This window comes from Pelmatolapia mariae, linkage group LG20, assembly GCF_036321145.2.
Source record: "Pelmatolapia mariae isolate MD_Pm_ZW linkage group LG20, Pm_UMD_F_2, whole genome shotgun sequence".
In the NCBI taxonomy this organism is placed as follows: Eukaryota; Metazoa; Chordata; class Actinopteri; order Cichliformes; family Cichlidae; genus Pelmatolapia; species Pelmatolapia mariae.
Genome location: NC_086244.1, coordinates 611,718 through 625,680, shown reverse-complemented (window position 1 = coordinate 625,680; position 13,963 = coordinate 611,718). Strand labels below are relative to the sequence as shown.

At 44.7% G+C, this 13,963-nt stretch overlaps 1 protein-coding gene across 1 annotated transcript; it reads right to left on the bottom strand.

Moving 5' to 3' along the window:
• Window positions 1–2,212: 2,212 nt before the first annotated feature.
• LOC134618233 (ras-related protein Rab-7L1-like) lies at window positions 2,213–13,583 on the bottom strand. Its single transcript, XM_063463535.1, has 5 exons — window positions 13,349–13,583; window positions 11,734–11,805; window positions 10,961–11,142; window positions 3,246–3,367; window positions 2,213–2,523 (listed from the first exon to the last, which is right to left on the bottom strand). Exons 1-5 carry the CDS (start codon window positions 13,464–13,466, stop codon window positions 2,394–2,396), a joined length of 624 nt encoding a protein of 207 aa, XP_063319605.1. The 5' UTR covers window positions 13,467–13,583; the 3' UTR covers window positions 2,213–2,393.
• Between the last annotated feature and the right edge of the window lie 380 nt (window positions 13,584–13,963).

Below are 13,963 nucleotides of genomic sequence, written 5' to 3'. Positions count from 1 at the left end.
AATAAAAGGTTTTCTCACTGGTTGCTATGACGTCCTCACGCCTAACGTGAGAATTCATTTGAGTTGAAAGCCCATGAATATTTTTCCCTAGCAGCCAGTGTGACAAGAGAAGATAGCCTTTAGCCTGTATTAGTCCCACAGCTGGAAGTTATAGAAGCTACCAGGATTTCTGTTTTCTGCATGTAAAAGGTGCATGGCAGATCCAACCATGTTTCAACACTTTTCAGCAGTTTCCTTTTATTTCTGGTTGTCGTCTTAACATGCATGCGATGCAGCGTTTCAGCGGCGTCCTGCACATAACAACAACAACAGTTCCGGACCCAGTTCCCTCCTTTTATGCAGGGGAGGCGTGATGAGCTGATTGAGCTCAGGTGTGTCAGCTGCAGCCCCCCCACGCCCCGTCACACTGGACGCTTTCTGAGCTCTGTTTAAAAGTGAACCAAAGAGTGCTGCCGATGGAGTCAGTAAGGTCGTCCTGCAGCTGATGGGTTTATGAGGGCAGCAAGAAGGACATTTTCTGCAGTAGCTTAAAGTTGAAATACTTTAACCTGCATGAATTCAGATGTTATCAATGTTCTTCGGGGAAATTTACATTGACTTTATGTGTAAATTCAGATGGACTGAAACATCGTGAGGTGGTGAGGGTCTCTTTGAAGCTGAAGGCAGTTTATTGATCACGTGCCTGTGGTTTCCTGATATTACTCACTGCAATTGTTTTGGGGATTAAAGTAATTTTACCAAAGCTTAATATGACCATTTTATGAACCTGCTCCAAATCCAAGCTAAGAATTTCTCAGGTTTCTCTGGCTCTCACTGAGACCTCTCACTGAAATAAATGACACCCTGGGAGGATAAGCCTGATTATCTTTACTTTACTTAGACGCGTAATCATAAGATGGTATTTGACTATTTAGCATGTTTATTAATCAGATCTAGAAAAACAGTCCGAAGGCCTTTGTTGAAAAATGTTTCTGTGCTACAACTGGATACAAATGCAGATGACATCAGGTCAGGCAAAAGGAAATACACAAAGCATGCTGGTTGTCCTGGAAACCCACAGAAACCCACAGAAAGTTCAAATAAGCTCAAAGGAATCAACCTGAAGCACTGAGAAACAGAAGGGAAACATATATGGAGGTACAGCAAAAGTAAAACAGGAAATGAAACAAGGAGACAACCTGAGAAAATAAAAGAAGCTAAAAACTGTCAGCAAGAGTAAAAGTGTAAAAATTCAAAGCAGAATTTCTCGCAGCAGGTCGGCGCTCCCATCTCAGAGACTTTCCATGCCGGGCTGTTACAGCAGAGCACATGTGCACCCATGTGCATGTCCCACTGATGCTGTGCAGCACCCACTCACACACGGCTCGCCGCCAGCACGGGGACGCCATGTGTCGGGACGACTCAGCGTGTTGGGAGATGATCTGACGGCTGCACTGAGCACGCTCCGCACCTCGTTCTCTCACGATACGCTCACCTTCCATGTGCTACTTCTGGTCCCCACGCCTACGCTGAACGCCGCCTTTCTGTGTTCAGCCTCTGCTTCGCATTGCTTACCTGGCTGGCACACCTGCTGATTCCCAAACACGAATTTAACCTTTTCAGTTTAAAATGTTTGAACCAGACCTTTTCTTTTGTTGGCTCGTGTGCTCTGTCCGGGGTTGGAGGCTGGAGGTGTGTGTCATTCATTATTTAGTATGTCAGAACCAATCATTTCACTTATTTTCTTTGACTTCTGTTACTCTCCAGAGGTTTAGTGACAGATCAGGTTTGGGTCCCCACCCAGGACTCTCAAACTCATGTGGATCAGGACTGACGAAGCTGAAATGAATAAAGTTAATGGATAAAGGTGTTTTGTTTACTATGAATGTATGTGAGTGTTTCTGGAGCTTTAATCTCCTCAGAGTTAGTTTCCTTCTCTGGGCACCTTGGATGTAGGTGAAGTTGTGGCAGAAGCCTCGACTGTGTTTCTGCTGTGTGAGGCTGGTTTGTTCTCGTCAGCGTACAAACCGCTAAACACGCTAAGGTCATGTGCTTTGTGTTTGAAAAGCTTTTCCTGTTCACCATCGTCTCCAGCACCTTTCCTTCTGTGCTCCCCACTCGGCGTCACGTCATCTGACCTTTTAACCTGTCTCACCTGTTTCTGATCACACCAGTGAAACACATACCTGTGTTTGTCCTTAGTGTTGCATCTCGCTTTAGGCGAGGCCCGGATCTTTATTTGAACTTGGTTTAATTTACATCTTTAGCTCAAAATGAAACTATTAAAGGTGGGAGAGCCAGAATCAGCTCCGAGACAGTCAAACTTCATTTAGAGTTGCTAACAGTTCACAGTCCTACACTTCACGTGCACATGAAGAGTATTTCCTGCTGTGCTCCGAGTGATGCTCGTGGTTTCAGCAGCAGCCTCGTTCTCCTCCTGAGCTTCTGTTGAACTCTGAGTCTGGGTGAGGATAAACTCGGACTTCAGGTCTGTGAATCGGGTCCATGGTGGACTGAACCGACAGAATCTCCTGCACCAGCATCCTGAAACGCCACAGATTTCACAGGTTTAATGACGTGTTTTCCTGACTGATCAGACTGAATTTTCTGTTTAATACTCTTTTTCTCTCATGCTTTAGATCTTAGATCTTTGTGTCAAAGGAAAGACGACTTGGATGCCTCGATAATGTTCAAAAACATCCCAGCTGTTTCCAGGCAAAACCATCAAAACCTGCTAGACGATGACCTGGTCAGAAACTCTTTGAGCTGCTCGCTCTGAGCTCCAGTAATTTCAATGATCGGAGAAAACAAGCTGTTGCAGGATGTCCCTCCAACATTCAGAGCATCGTCTTTAAAGAATAAAGCCGTCGTTCCATTTAAACCAGGGAAGCAAATATGAAGTTGTTAGCTAGTTGTTAGCAAGCAGACAGCTAGCAGTTACAGCTGGCTGTGCCCCCATGCACCTGTCAGTGAAAGAGGCCACGCCCCTAATAATACAAACTGGTGAGTTATAGAAACGCCCCCTCCCCCACAGGTGTTATTGAGGAGGAGGACCTCAGAGGAGCTACAGACTAACTGTTCAGGTTGATTCCAGCTTTAGTAGGTGCTAACATAAGCTAATTTCATTCTTGCATGTTACATTTTATTGAATAAAACTGCACATAACACAAAACTGAGATGTGGGATTCTACTGGATTGGTCCAGGTTTAACTCTAAATTCCTAAAAATGAATTCTCTGAACTCTGCCTCTGATGTTCTCTTCCTACCTCATGGCTTCTCCAACGTTCTTGTTGTCTTTGACTGAAGTCTCCATCCATGTAATGAAGCCGTGGGCTTTGCTGAACTTGTCGATGGTGTCTGCAGAGACGGCCCTGTGAGCGAGGTCGCACTGCAAACAGACCGAAGCAGAAAGACTCTGAGTTTATAGTCAGGTGACTCACTGCATGTTAGAAGCCTGTGCTCATGAAATTATTAATAAAAAGACTAAATTCTTAGTACAAAGACTTCGCCTGCAAAATTATGAACACGGTAACAAATCCGGACAATTTCTTGCTAACCAGTTAAAAATCAATAAAGAAAAAACAACTATATGTGCTGTTCAAGATTCATCTGGGAACACAATATATGATCTTAAAAAAATAAACAAAATTTTTAGGGATTTCTATGAAACTTTATATACACCACAAATAAACCCATCTAAAAACGAAATTGATCAGTTTTTGGACAACATAACTCTTCCAAAATTATTAGACACCCAAGCAATGGCACTGGATTCGCCACTGACGCCAGGTGAACTCCAGGAAGCCCTGATAAGTATGCCCAATAATAAGGCTCCAGGTCCAGACGGCTTTCCTGCAGAATTCTACAAAGAATTCTGGACGATTCTAGCACCAGTTTTTCACAGAATGTTGCAGGAAATCAAAGAAAATGGTAGACTACCACCAAATATGAACTCTGCAAATATCAGTCTCTTACTAAAACCAGGCAAAGACCCTGTATTTGCCTCAAGCTATCGTCCAATATCCCTTATTAATGTAGACCTTAAAATAATCTGCAAAGCTCTCTCAAAGAGATTAGAGAAAATAACCCCCCTTTTAATTCATCCTGACCAAACTGGTTTCATAAAAGGTAGGCACTCATCAACAAATACACGTAGATTACTTAATTTGATAGACTACTCATACAGTAAAAACATTGAAACCATAATAATGTCTCTTGATGCAGAAAAAGCATTTGACAGAGTTAACTGGAAATTTCTATTTGCAACTTTACACAAATTTGGTTTTGGATCTTCTTTCATCAACTGGCTAAAAATATTATATAATTCCCCAACAGCTTGTGTCAGAACGAATGACCAGACATCCTCCAGCTTCTGTCTCCTGAGGGGCACCAGGCAGGGATGCCCACTCTCCCCTTCACTGTTTGCAATTTTTATTGAGCCACTAGCAGCAGCAATTAGACAGAATTCAGTAATTAAGGGCATAAAATGTAAGAATGTAGAACATAAAATTAGTCTCTATGCGGATGATGTGTTACTTTTTCTCCAAAACTCACAAACCAATATCTCTGGGGTGATTGCATTGATGAATTCTTTCTCAAGAGTCTCAGATTATTCAATTAACTGGACAAAATCTACAGTTCTTCCGATTAATTGCTCCTTCCATAATTCTTTTTCTACACCGCTGCAATCGGGAAATATAAAATATTTAGGTATTAATGTCTCTCCTAAGCTTTCAGAATGAACTAAATTAAACCACATCCCGCTTTTAAAGACAGTAGAAAGCGATCTGGCTAGATGGAAATCTTTACCCATATCACTCATGGGAAGGGTATAAAAATGATGGTCTTGCCAAAAATAAACTATTTGTTTTCAATGATCCCAAATAAGCCATCACAAGATTGGTTCAGATCTCTAGACTCATATATTTTTAAATTCCTTTGGAAAGATAAACCCCCACGTATCAGCTTAAAAACATTACAAAGGACCAAGGATAAAGGAGGATTAGATCTGCCTAACTTTAATTACTATTTTTTAGCCAACAGGCTTCAGTTCATCTCTAGATGGATTAAACACACCTTCTTAGATGAACCTTGGATAGATGTAGAAGTCAAAGGAGTTGCAAAGAAAAGCGTCTGGACTTCTTTAAGTTGCTTGACGACGTTTCACCTCTCATCCGAGAAGCTTCTTCAGTTCTAAGGTCAAATGGCCGAGAGTCCCAGATTTAAACCAAGTGGGAGTGTCCCCTCAAAGAGGGACAAAGGACCCCCTGGTGATCCTCTAATCACATGAGCCAAGGTGTGAAAGTGGGTGTGGGACCTAATCAGCCAGGGTTTCGGGTGAGCTCATTGTGAAACCTGGCCCCACCTTGTCGTGTGAATTCCTGAGGTCAGATGACCCAGGATGTGAGTGGGCGTTAAGGCGTCTGGGGAGGGAACTCAAAACTGGATTATAGATGGCAGACAGTTGGTGTCGTAAACCACCGCCTCTGTTCAAAGATGGTCGCTCACAGTGGACATAGATGGCCTCTTTCACTCCTCTTTCAAACCATCTGTCCTCTCTGTCCAAAATGTGAACATTGGCATCCTCAAAAGAGTGACCTTTGACCTTTAGATGCAGATGGACTACTGAGTCTTGTCCTGTGGAGGTGGCTCTTCTATGTTGTGCCATGCGCTTGTGAAGTGGCTGTTTGGTCTCTCCAATGTAGAGGTCTGGGCATTCCTCGCTGCACTGTACAGCATACACCACGTTGTTAAGTCTGTGTTTTGGAGTTTTGTCTTTCGGGTGAACCAGTTTGTGTCTGAGTGTGTTGCTGGGTCTGAAGTACACTGGGATGTCGTGCTTGGAGAAAACTCTCCTGAGTTTCTCTGATACACCGGCTACATAGGGGATGACAACGTTGTTGCGTCTGTCTTTCTTATCCTCCCTCGCTGGTGTCTGATCTTCTTTTCTGTGCCTCTTTGCTGACTTTATGAACACCCAGTTAGGATAACTGCATGTTTTGAGTGCTTCCTTTACGTGTGTGTGTTCCTTCTTTTTTCCCTCAGGCTTAGAGGGAACATGTTCTGCCCGGTGGTGTAGGGTCCTGATTACTCCAAGTTTGTGTTCCAGAGGGTGATGGGAGTCAAAGAGGAGGTACTGGTCCGTGTGTGTGGGCTTCCGGTAAACTTCGATGTTGAGGTTGCCATTCTCTTCAATGTGCACGGCGCAGTCCAGGAAAGGCAAACAGTTATCCTTTGTTTCTTCCCTGGTGAACTTGATGTTTTTATCCACAGCGTTAATGTGCGCAGTGAAGGATTCCACTTCTTGTGTCTTGATTTTGACCCAGGTGTCATCTACATATCTGTACCAGTGGCTGGGTACTCTTCCTTTAAAAGAGCCAAGAGCCTTTCTTTCCACTTCCTCCATGTAAAGGTTGGCTACAATAGGTGACACGGGGGAGCCCATGGCACAGCCATGTTTTTGTCTGTAGAAACCTTCGTTGTATTTGAAGTATGTTGTGGTAAGGCAGAGGTCTAACAGTGTGCAGATCTGATCGGGTGTGAAGTTGGTCCTGTCTTCCAAGGAGCTGTCTTCTTGTAGTCGTTTTCTGACAGTCTCCACTGCTTCCGTGGTGGCTATGCAAGTGAAGAGAGAGACTACATCAAAGGACACCATGGTTTCATCTGGACCCAGGGTCAGTTTCTGGACCTTGTCGGTGAAGTCGGTGGAGTTCTTGATGTGGTGTGGGGTGTTCCCCACGAGAGGTGCAAGGATGGTAGCCAGGTGTTTCGCAATGTTATAAGTGGCTGAGTTTATGCTACTGACTATGGGTCTGAGTGGGACCCCTTCCTTGTGGATTTTAGGAAGTCCATAAATGCAGGGTATGGCATCCCCTGGATAAAGGCGGTGATATGTAATGCGGTCAATGATTTTGTCCTTTTCAAGGTCTTGAAGGCAAGCTATAACTTTCTTTTTGTAGCTGCTTGTGGGGTCTCGCTTTAAAGCTTCGTAGGTGTTGTTGTCACTGAGGAGAGTAGTGATCTTTGTGTGGTAATCTGTTGTGTTTAGGACCACGGTGCACCTTCCCTTATCCGCTGGTAATATAGTGATGTTGTGGTCTTTGCTCAGGGAAGCGCCGGCCTTCTTTTCTTGTATTGTGAGGTTAGACGGAGGGACTTTCGCACTGGAGAGGGTGGCTGAGACTTTCATCCTGATTTGCTCTGCTTCTGTCTGTGATAATTTATTAATCCGTATGGCGGTTTCTGTGGCTGTGATGAGGTCCACTATGGGCAACTGTTGCGGTGAAATGGCGAAATTGAGTCCTTTGGCTAAAACCCTCTTTTCAGGTTCAGTGAGATTCCGGTCTGAAAAGTTCTTTACCCATTTCTCCCGACTGTCTTCAGGTGTGTTTTCTTCTCTGAGTTGTGTAGGTTCAGACTAAGGAGTGTGGGTTTTTGAAAGCAAGGTGTGAAACTTAACAACGTGGTGTATGCTGTACAGTGCAGCGAGGAATGCCCAGACCTCTACATTGGAGAGACCAAACAGCCACTTCACAAGCGCATGGCACAACATAGAAGAGCCACCTCCACAGGACAAGACTCAGCAGTCCATCTGCATCTAAAGGTCAAAGGTCACTCTTTTGAGGATGCCAATGTTCACATTTTGGACAGAGAGGACAGATGGTTTGAAAGAGGAGTGAAAGAGGCCATCTATGTCCACTGTGAGCGACCATCTTTGAACAGAGGCGGTGGTTTACGACACCAACTGTCTGCCATCTATAATCCAGTTTTGAGTTCCCTCCCCAGACGCCTTAACGCCCACTCACATCTTGGGCCATCTGACCTCAGGAATTCACATGACAAGGTGGGGCCAGGTTTCACAATGAGCTCACCCGAAACCCTGGCTGATTGGGACCCACACCCGCTTTCACACCTTGGCTCAGGTGATTAGAGGATCACCAGGGGGTCCTTTGTCCCTCTTTGGGGGGATACTCCCACTGGGTTTAAATCTGGGACTCTCGGCCATTTGACCTTAGAACTGAAGAAGCTTCTCGGATGAGAGGTGAAACGTCTTCAAGCAACTTAAAGAAGTCCAGACGCTTTTCTTTGCAACTCCTTTGACTACGATGACCTGGATGACTGAGAACCTTCACAGACGATAGATGTAGAACAGGCACTATGTAATAATCTAGAAATTTCAGACCTACCGTTTATCAGTTCAAACATCAAACGACATGAATGCTTTAAAAGCATCAACATCAGCTCTTCTCTGACAACATGGTGGGAGTTTCTAAAAATGACAGAGTCCTCATTAATCCCATGCAAACGTACACCCATCTGGAACAATCCGGACATATTACAAAACAATAATATGATAAACTTTCCAGATTGGAGTTGCAAAGGAATTAAATACTTGGAACATATATTGGAAGGAACAGACTTTATTTCGTTTGACAGACTAGTTACACAATATGGGATCAACAAGAAACGATTTTTGGAATATCAACAAATTACATCCATAGTAAAAACGAAATTTAATCCCAGTGAAGCTGAATTACAAACACCACCAAGTGTGGTACATTTTTTTAATCTAAAACCCCCCAAATTATTGTCTAAAATATACAGAACGCTTTCTAAAATAGATGAATCAATATCCCTTCCTATTGTAAAATGGGAAGCAGATTTATCAATCAGCTTAGACCAAAACCTTTGGTCTCAGATATGCTTAAAAACCTTTCAATGGATCAGAAATCCCAGTTTGCAATTAATACAATACAAAATATTACATAGAGTGCACTATACTGGTCATAGGATGTTCAAGATGGGCTATACGTCTTCCAACAACTGCTCACACTGTCAAGGCAATACACCAGACAATTACATCCACGCTCTTTGGTTCTGTCCACCAGTTCAGAAGTTTTGGCGTGAGATATGTGAAGACTTATCAAAGTGTCTGAAATGTAACATTCCAGCCTCCCCTTTAGTGTGCTTGCTGAGCAACTTGGATGAGGTCACTGCAGAAATAAACACAGCCCACATTGTTTTTACAGCCCTATGCATTGCCAAGAAACTGGAAAAATAAAAATAATCTTAATTCTAATCAATATAAAAACCATCTAATAGATCACATTAGTCTTGATACAGCCTCTGCCACCACATTTGATCAATCCCTTTGGGCTCCTTTGATCGGCTTCATCACCTAATGGGGGTGGGGGGTCATGGTTTGGTCCTGCCTTCGCTATTGTGGTTGATATGGGGGTAGGGACGGCCTTAGGGCGTCTGGTGAGTCCCTAGGGACGTTTTCCCTGGAAGGCCTAACCCGGGGGATGTGGCCATGACCTGGTTAGGGGCTCTGATGGCTCCTAGATGGTGTTTTCCTTGTGGCTGCGTACAGCGGAGATGGGGGAGGGTCTGTACTGGCGGACGTTGGTTACTGGCCTGGTGGCCTGGTTGCCCCCGGGTGGGTCCGGGACGGGCGTGGAGGCTTGGGGGTCTGGGGGTGCTCCGCCCCCGGTCTGGGGTGCTGGCGGGGCCTTGGGGGCTTGGGTCCTGGCTGTTGTGTCGCCGGGGCTGTGGGCGGGTGGGTGCAGGGGGGCTCAGCCCCAGTGCAGGGGACCTCTGGTGCATCGAGTATGTTTGGGGAGTGTCATTGTCTGTGCAGTGTCTATTTGTGTCTGTCTACACGTTGGGTAAGTGCCGAGTATTTGGTTGTGTATATGGGGGTGGGAATACACCCCCATATACACCCCCATATATGAGTCTGCGTGCGCCTGTTCGTCTGTGTCTATATGTCAGGTTGGGTCTTAGACTCCACCTCTCTGGGAACATCTCAGGCCCTCCAAAGTATGGAGGCCTATCTCCCCTCACCACACTCCCTGCCGGTGGCTGATGCCCTCAGACGTTGGTGTGTTGGTGGTTCTTGTCGACTGGGGCTGGGCGCTCATGTATGTACCGGCTCACTCCTGGTGGCCGATTGGTGGGGCCTGGCGCCTGTGGCCCGGCTGGGCCCCTTCCGGGGGGTGGGGTGTCCTCAGGCCTCTGGCCTCTGGGCCTGAAGCTCGGTCCTCTCTGGCGCAGCTGGCTGCCGGCAGAGCCCGCGGGCACGCCACTGCAACCCCCTCTGGCCTCTGCTCTGTGGCTGCTGGGTGACCTCTCGTTTGGGGCTCTACTCAGCTCTTCCCAGGAGGGTGGCACGGTTCCCTCCCTTTGGTGGTCCTCCTTGGGTCCTCGTACTCTGGGGCCTCTGGATGTCTGGGGCCTAGATCTCCTCCATACCTGCTTCATGCCCTGGGGGACGGGGCTATGGCTCCCCACACTCCCTAGCAGACCGTTACATGGAGAAACCTTTGGAATACAAGCATGCTGATCCACACAGGTGTACACACAGGTGTACACACGGGTGTTCACAGACACAAACTACACCTTTCTTGGCTGCTACCTCAAAGCACATTGTGCGCTGTCTATCTTGCGTGCTGCACAATAACATTTAATATTTAGTATCTACTGTTATCTACTGCTAGCTAGTTTATTGTGATGGTGCTGTATTTATTATGTTGCTGTTTTTTGTTTGTTTGTTTTCTCTTCTGTTTTTTTTCTCCATACAGGTGATCCAGGTGTTTTGTTTGTTTTCTCTTTCTTTCGTCTCCCCTTTCTCACCATCTCTTCTCCCCTCTATTTTTCTTTCTCCCCCTCTTTCTTTCATTCTTTCTCCCTGTCCTATCCCCCAGTCATGTCTGTCCCGACTGTAACAACCGAAAATAAAATAAATACATAATTATAATAGAGGTCAATCAAATGGACCAATATGGCAAGGCCATGATGATCCACTTGGTAAAGTAAATCCGCTTGGCATCTCTCTTGGCCTTAAGACAACAATTCTGATGGCTAAAGATCCAAACGGGACAGGGGAAAAAAAAAAAAAAAAAAAAAGAAGCCTGTGCTCATTAGCCTGAACCTGAAAGCTTCCAGGTGGATTATTCATTAGCTGGACGCACTCAATCACCTTGTTAGCCACCAGGATGCAGGGGATGGAGTCTCCGTTGGGCAGCATGGCCTTATTGTCCAGGTCCTCTTTCCAATGGCGACAGCTGGAGAAACTGGAGGAACTGGTGACATCAAACATCACCACACAGCCCAGCGCCCCTTTATAGTAGATCCTGGTCATGGATATGAAACGCTCTTGGCCTGAAGAGACAAGGCAAAGATCAGTGTGTCACCAATGCATTCATCCATCCAACATCCATCCAACCATCTATGCATTCATCCAACCAACCATCCATCCATCCATCTATGCATTCATCTAACCAACCAACCACTCATCCATCCATCCATCCATCCATCCATCCATCCATTCATCCATGACCCAGTCAATAATGCAGAGGTGTTAGATATTTTATTTTATTTTATTTTGAACTGTTTTTAATTGCTTTCAGTTTTCTTCCTGTCTGAAAATGTTCAAATGTTAGTTTTTTTGTTTCATTATTTGTTTGAGTTTATTGTTGTTAAATATTTTGAACAGATTGAAGATGTTCAGTACAAACACAGCCCTTTATGTCAGGTAGACAAAGCAGTTTCTAAACAGGTGCACCAAAGCCTCCAGAAGCTTGACTCAAACTTCAGACATTTGCTGTGGTTCTACCTGCACACCGTGTCATTTCTGCTGGTTTTAATCTTTTTCTCAAGTCGAGTTTTTAGTTTTACTTCATTTAACTAGTCTTAGCTAGCATCAGCTGACCCACTGAGGCTAAAAAAGCTGAAGCCAAACTTTCTTTGTACCTGCGATGTCCCAGAGTTGCAGTCGGACTTTCTCTTTATCCGACCAGTGCAGCAGCTTAACGGAGAAATCCACTGCAGAAGGAAATACAGTCGGTTTTAGAGACGCAGCAAGAGAGAAATGAAACGGTACTGAAGGCACATCTACACAGGAAGCTCAAAATATGAAAATAAACTCAAATAAAAAAAATTCCCCCAAAGTTTCACTTTGCTTCTTCTGAAGTGAAACCTCTGTGAAATTATTCATTAAGCGCAAAGAAGTGAGAGCTGGTTTCGTCCAGCTGAACCTGCACTCATTCTCAGTTGCTTCCAGTTATGTATAAATATTTAAATAAACAACGTGTCTCATCCTGTAATTATTCATTCAGTATTTTGTACACCTGGGGTCTGAATCAGGTGACTAATCCACAGTTTCTAATCGTGCAAACAGATTAAAGGCTGTGACATAATCAGTGATCTCGTCTTTATTTGATTCAACTCGTGCAGAGAGACTGTGAACCTCATTATTTCCTGGAGCTTTGGTTTAAAAGGAGGAGCGCTCTAATGAAACACCAGCTGAGGCTGTGGTGGGTTCAAATGTGGCTGTAGAGACCGGCGGACTGAAGTCGTCAGTCAAAGCAAACCAAAGGACAAAGACATCGTCTGAAAATCAACTCCAGCTATTTTTGTAAGAAACAGACAAAGTTTTAGATCATAAAGTTAAAAACAGCCGAGGTCCTGAGATGAAAAATACATTTTGACCTGATGGTGGTGCTAGAGGAAAAGTTACAGAGCTCCTTCAACAAAGAGAGAGCAGATTTCTCCTGTATTGGCTTCCCTTCATTGGCTTCCTGTTAAATCCAGAATTCAAAATCCTGCTCCTCACATACAAGGTCTTAAATAATCAGGCCCCATCTTATCTTAATGAGCTTGTAGTACCATATCACCCTATTAGAGCACTTCGCTCTCGCACTGCAGGCTTACTTGTTGTTCCTAGAGTATTTAAAAGTAGAATGGGAGGCAGAGCCTTCAGTTTTCAGGCCCCTCTTCTGTGGAACCAGCTTCCAGTTTGGATTCAGGAGACATATATAAGTTGAATAGAATTAAACTAAAAAACCCACTTTGTGTGTGTATAATAAATATAAGGTCCCTTGAGGAACGATTTAAAGCATTAAGTAGAGCTGCTGAAGTACTCCCCAGGGAAGTCCCACAGTAAGCAAATTTCCTTGAATAACACGACTTCTCTGAGACATTTCTAATTGAGGAAGAAGTGAAGGAAACGAGACAATCGTGGTGGGACAGAGGACAGATAAATGTTAAGATCTTTTACAGTCCAGATTAAGTCATGATCTTGTGTAACATGAGACCAAAGCAGGAGCTGTGCAACAGTCTGATGGTTTTTGTTTTCTCAGTCAGGACCAAAGTGGTGGATCCACTTTTATATTCCATCTGTCTTCAGATTTTACATGAACATCAGTCTGCTCCTCGACGATATAAAAACCAGTGTCAGGTTAGTGCCTGCTAATTCTAACATGACTTTTGAAGTTTTCTGATGACCATGCAAAGTCTCAGGGCACCCAAACACACCGCGAGGACCCTGCCAATATTTCAAAGACACGATAAAGTAAAGCAGCCCTACCTCCCACCGTCATCTTGTAGGTCTTGTTGAACTGTCCGCTGACGTAGCGATGGACAAAGGAAGACTTGCCGACGTTTCCATCACCAACAATGAGAATTTTCAGAAGGTGCTCCGTCATCGCTGTCCTCCGTTACACAACAGCAGGTGACAGACCTCAGCATGGAGAGCTCAAAGTTCACACCTCTGCTCAGGAAACACCGTTTATGAGCCAGACGCACATTTTACTCACCTCTAACTAAACAATACCACACATACATGTTCTGTTTCTTTTAATTACACTACATTCAAATCTGCCCTGCCTCAAACCCAGAGAGACAGCCAGGCTTAAACCTCAAAGCTAACTGTCCAACAGTGCTGCCAGAGTCGGTATGTCAACACTCGGCTGCGTCTGTTTCCTGACAGGAAGTTGCTGCAGGCCATAAATATGAATCAGACACATAAACCACGCCTTCATGGACGTCGGGCTGTTAGTGACTTCTATTGGTTTCTATTGGTTTCATGGCAGTCTGTGATTACCTGTGGCCAGGTAGTCACAGCTGTGTTAACCCGGAGTGGGTCTACTAATCGGAAGGTTGGTGGTTCAGTCCCCGGCTGGTCCAGTCTGCATGCCAAATA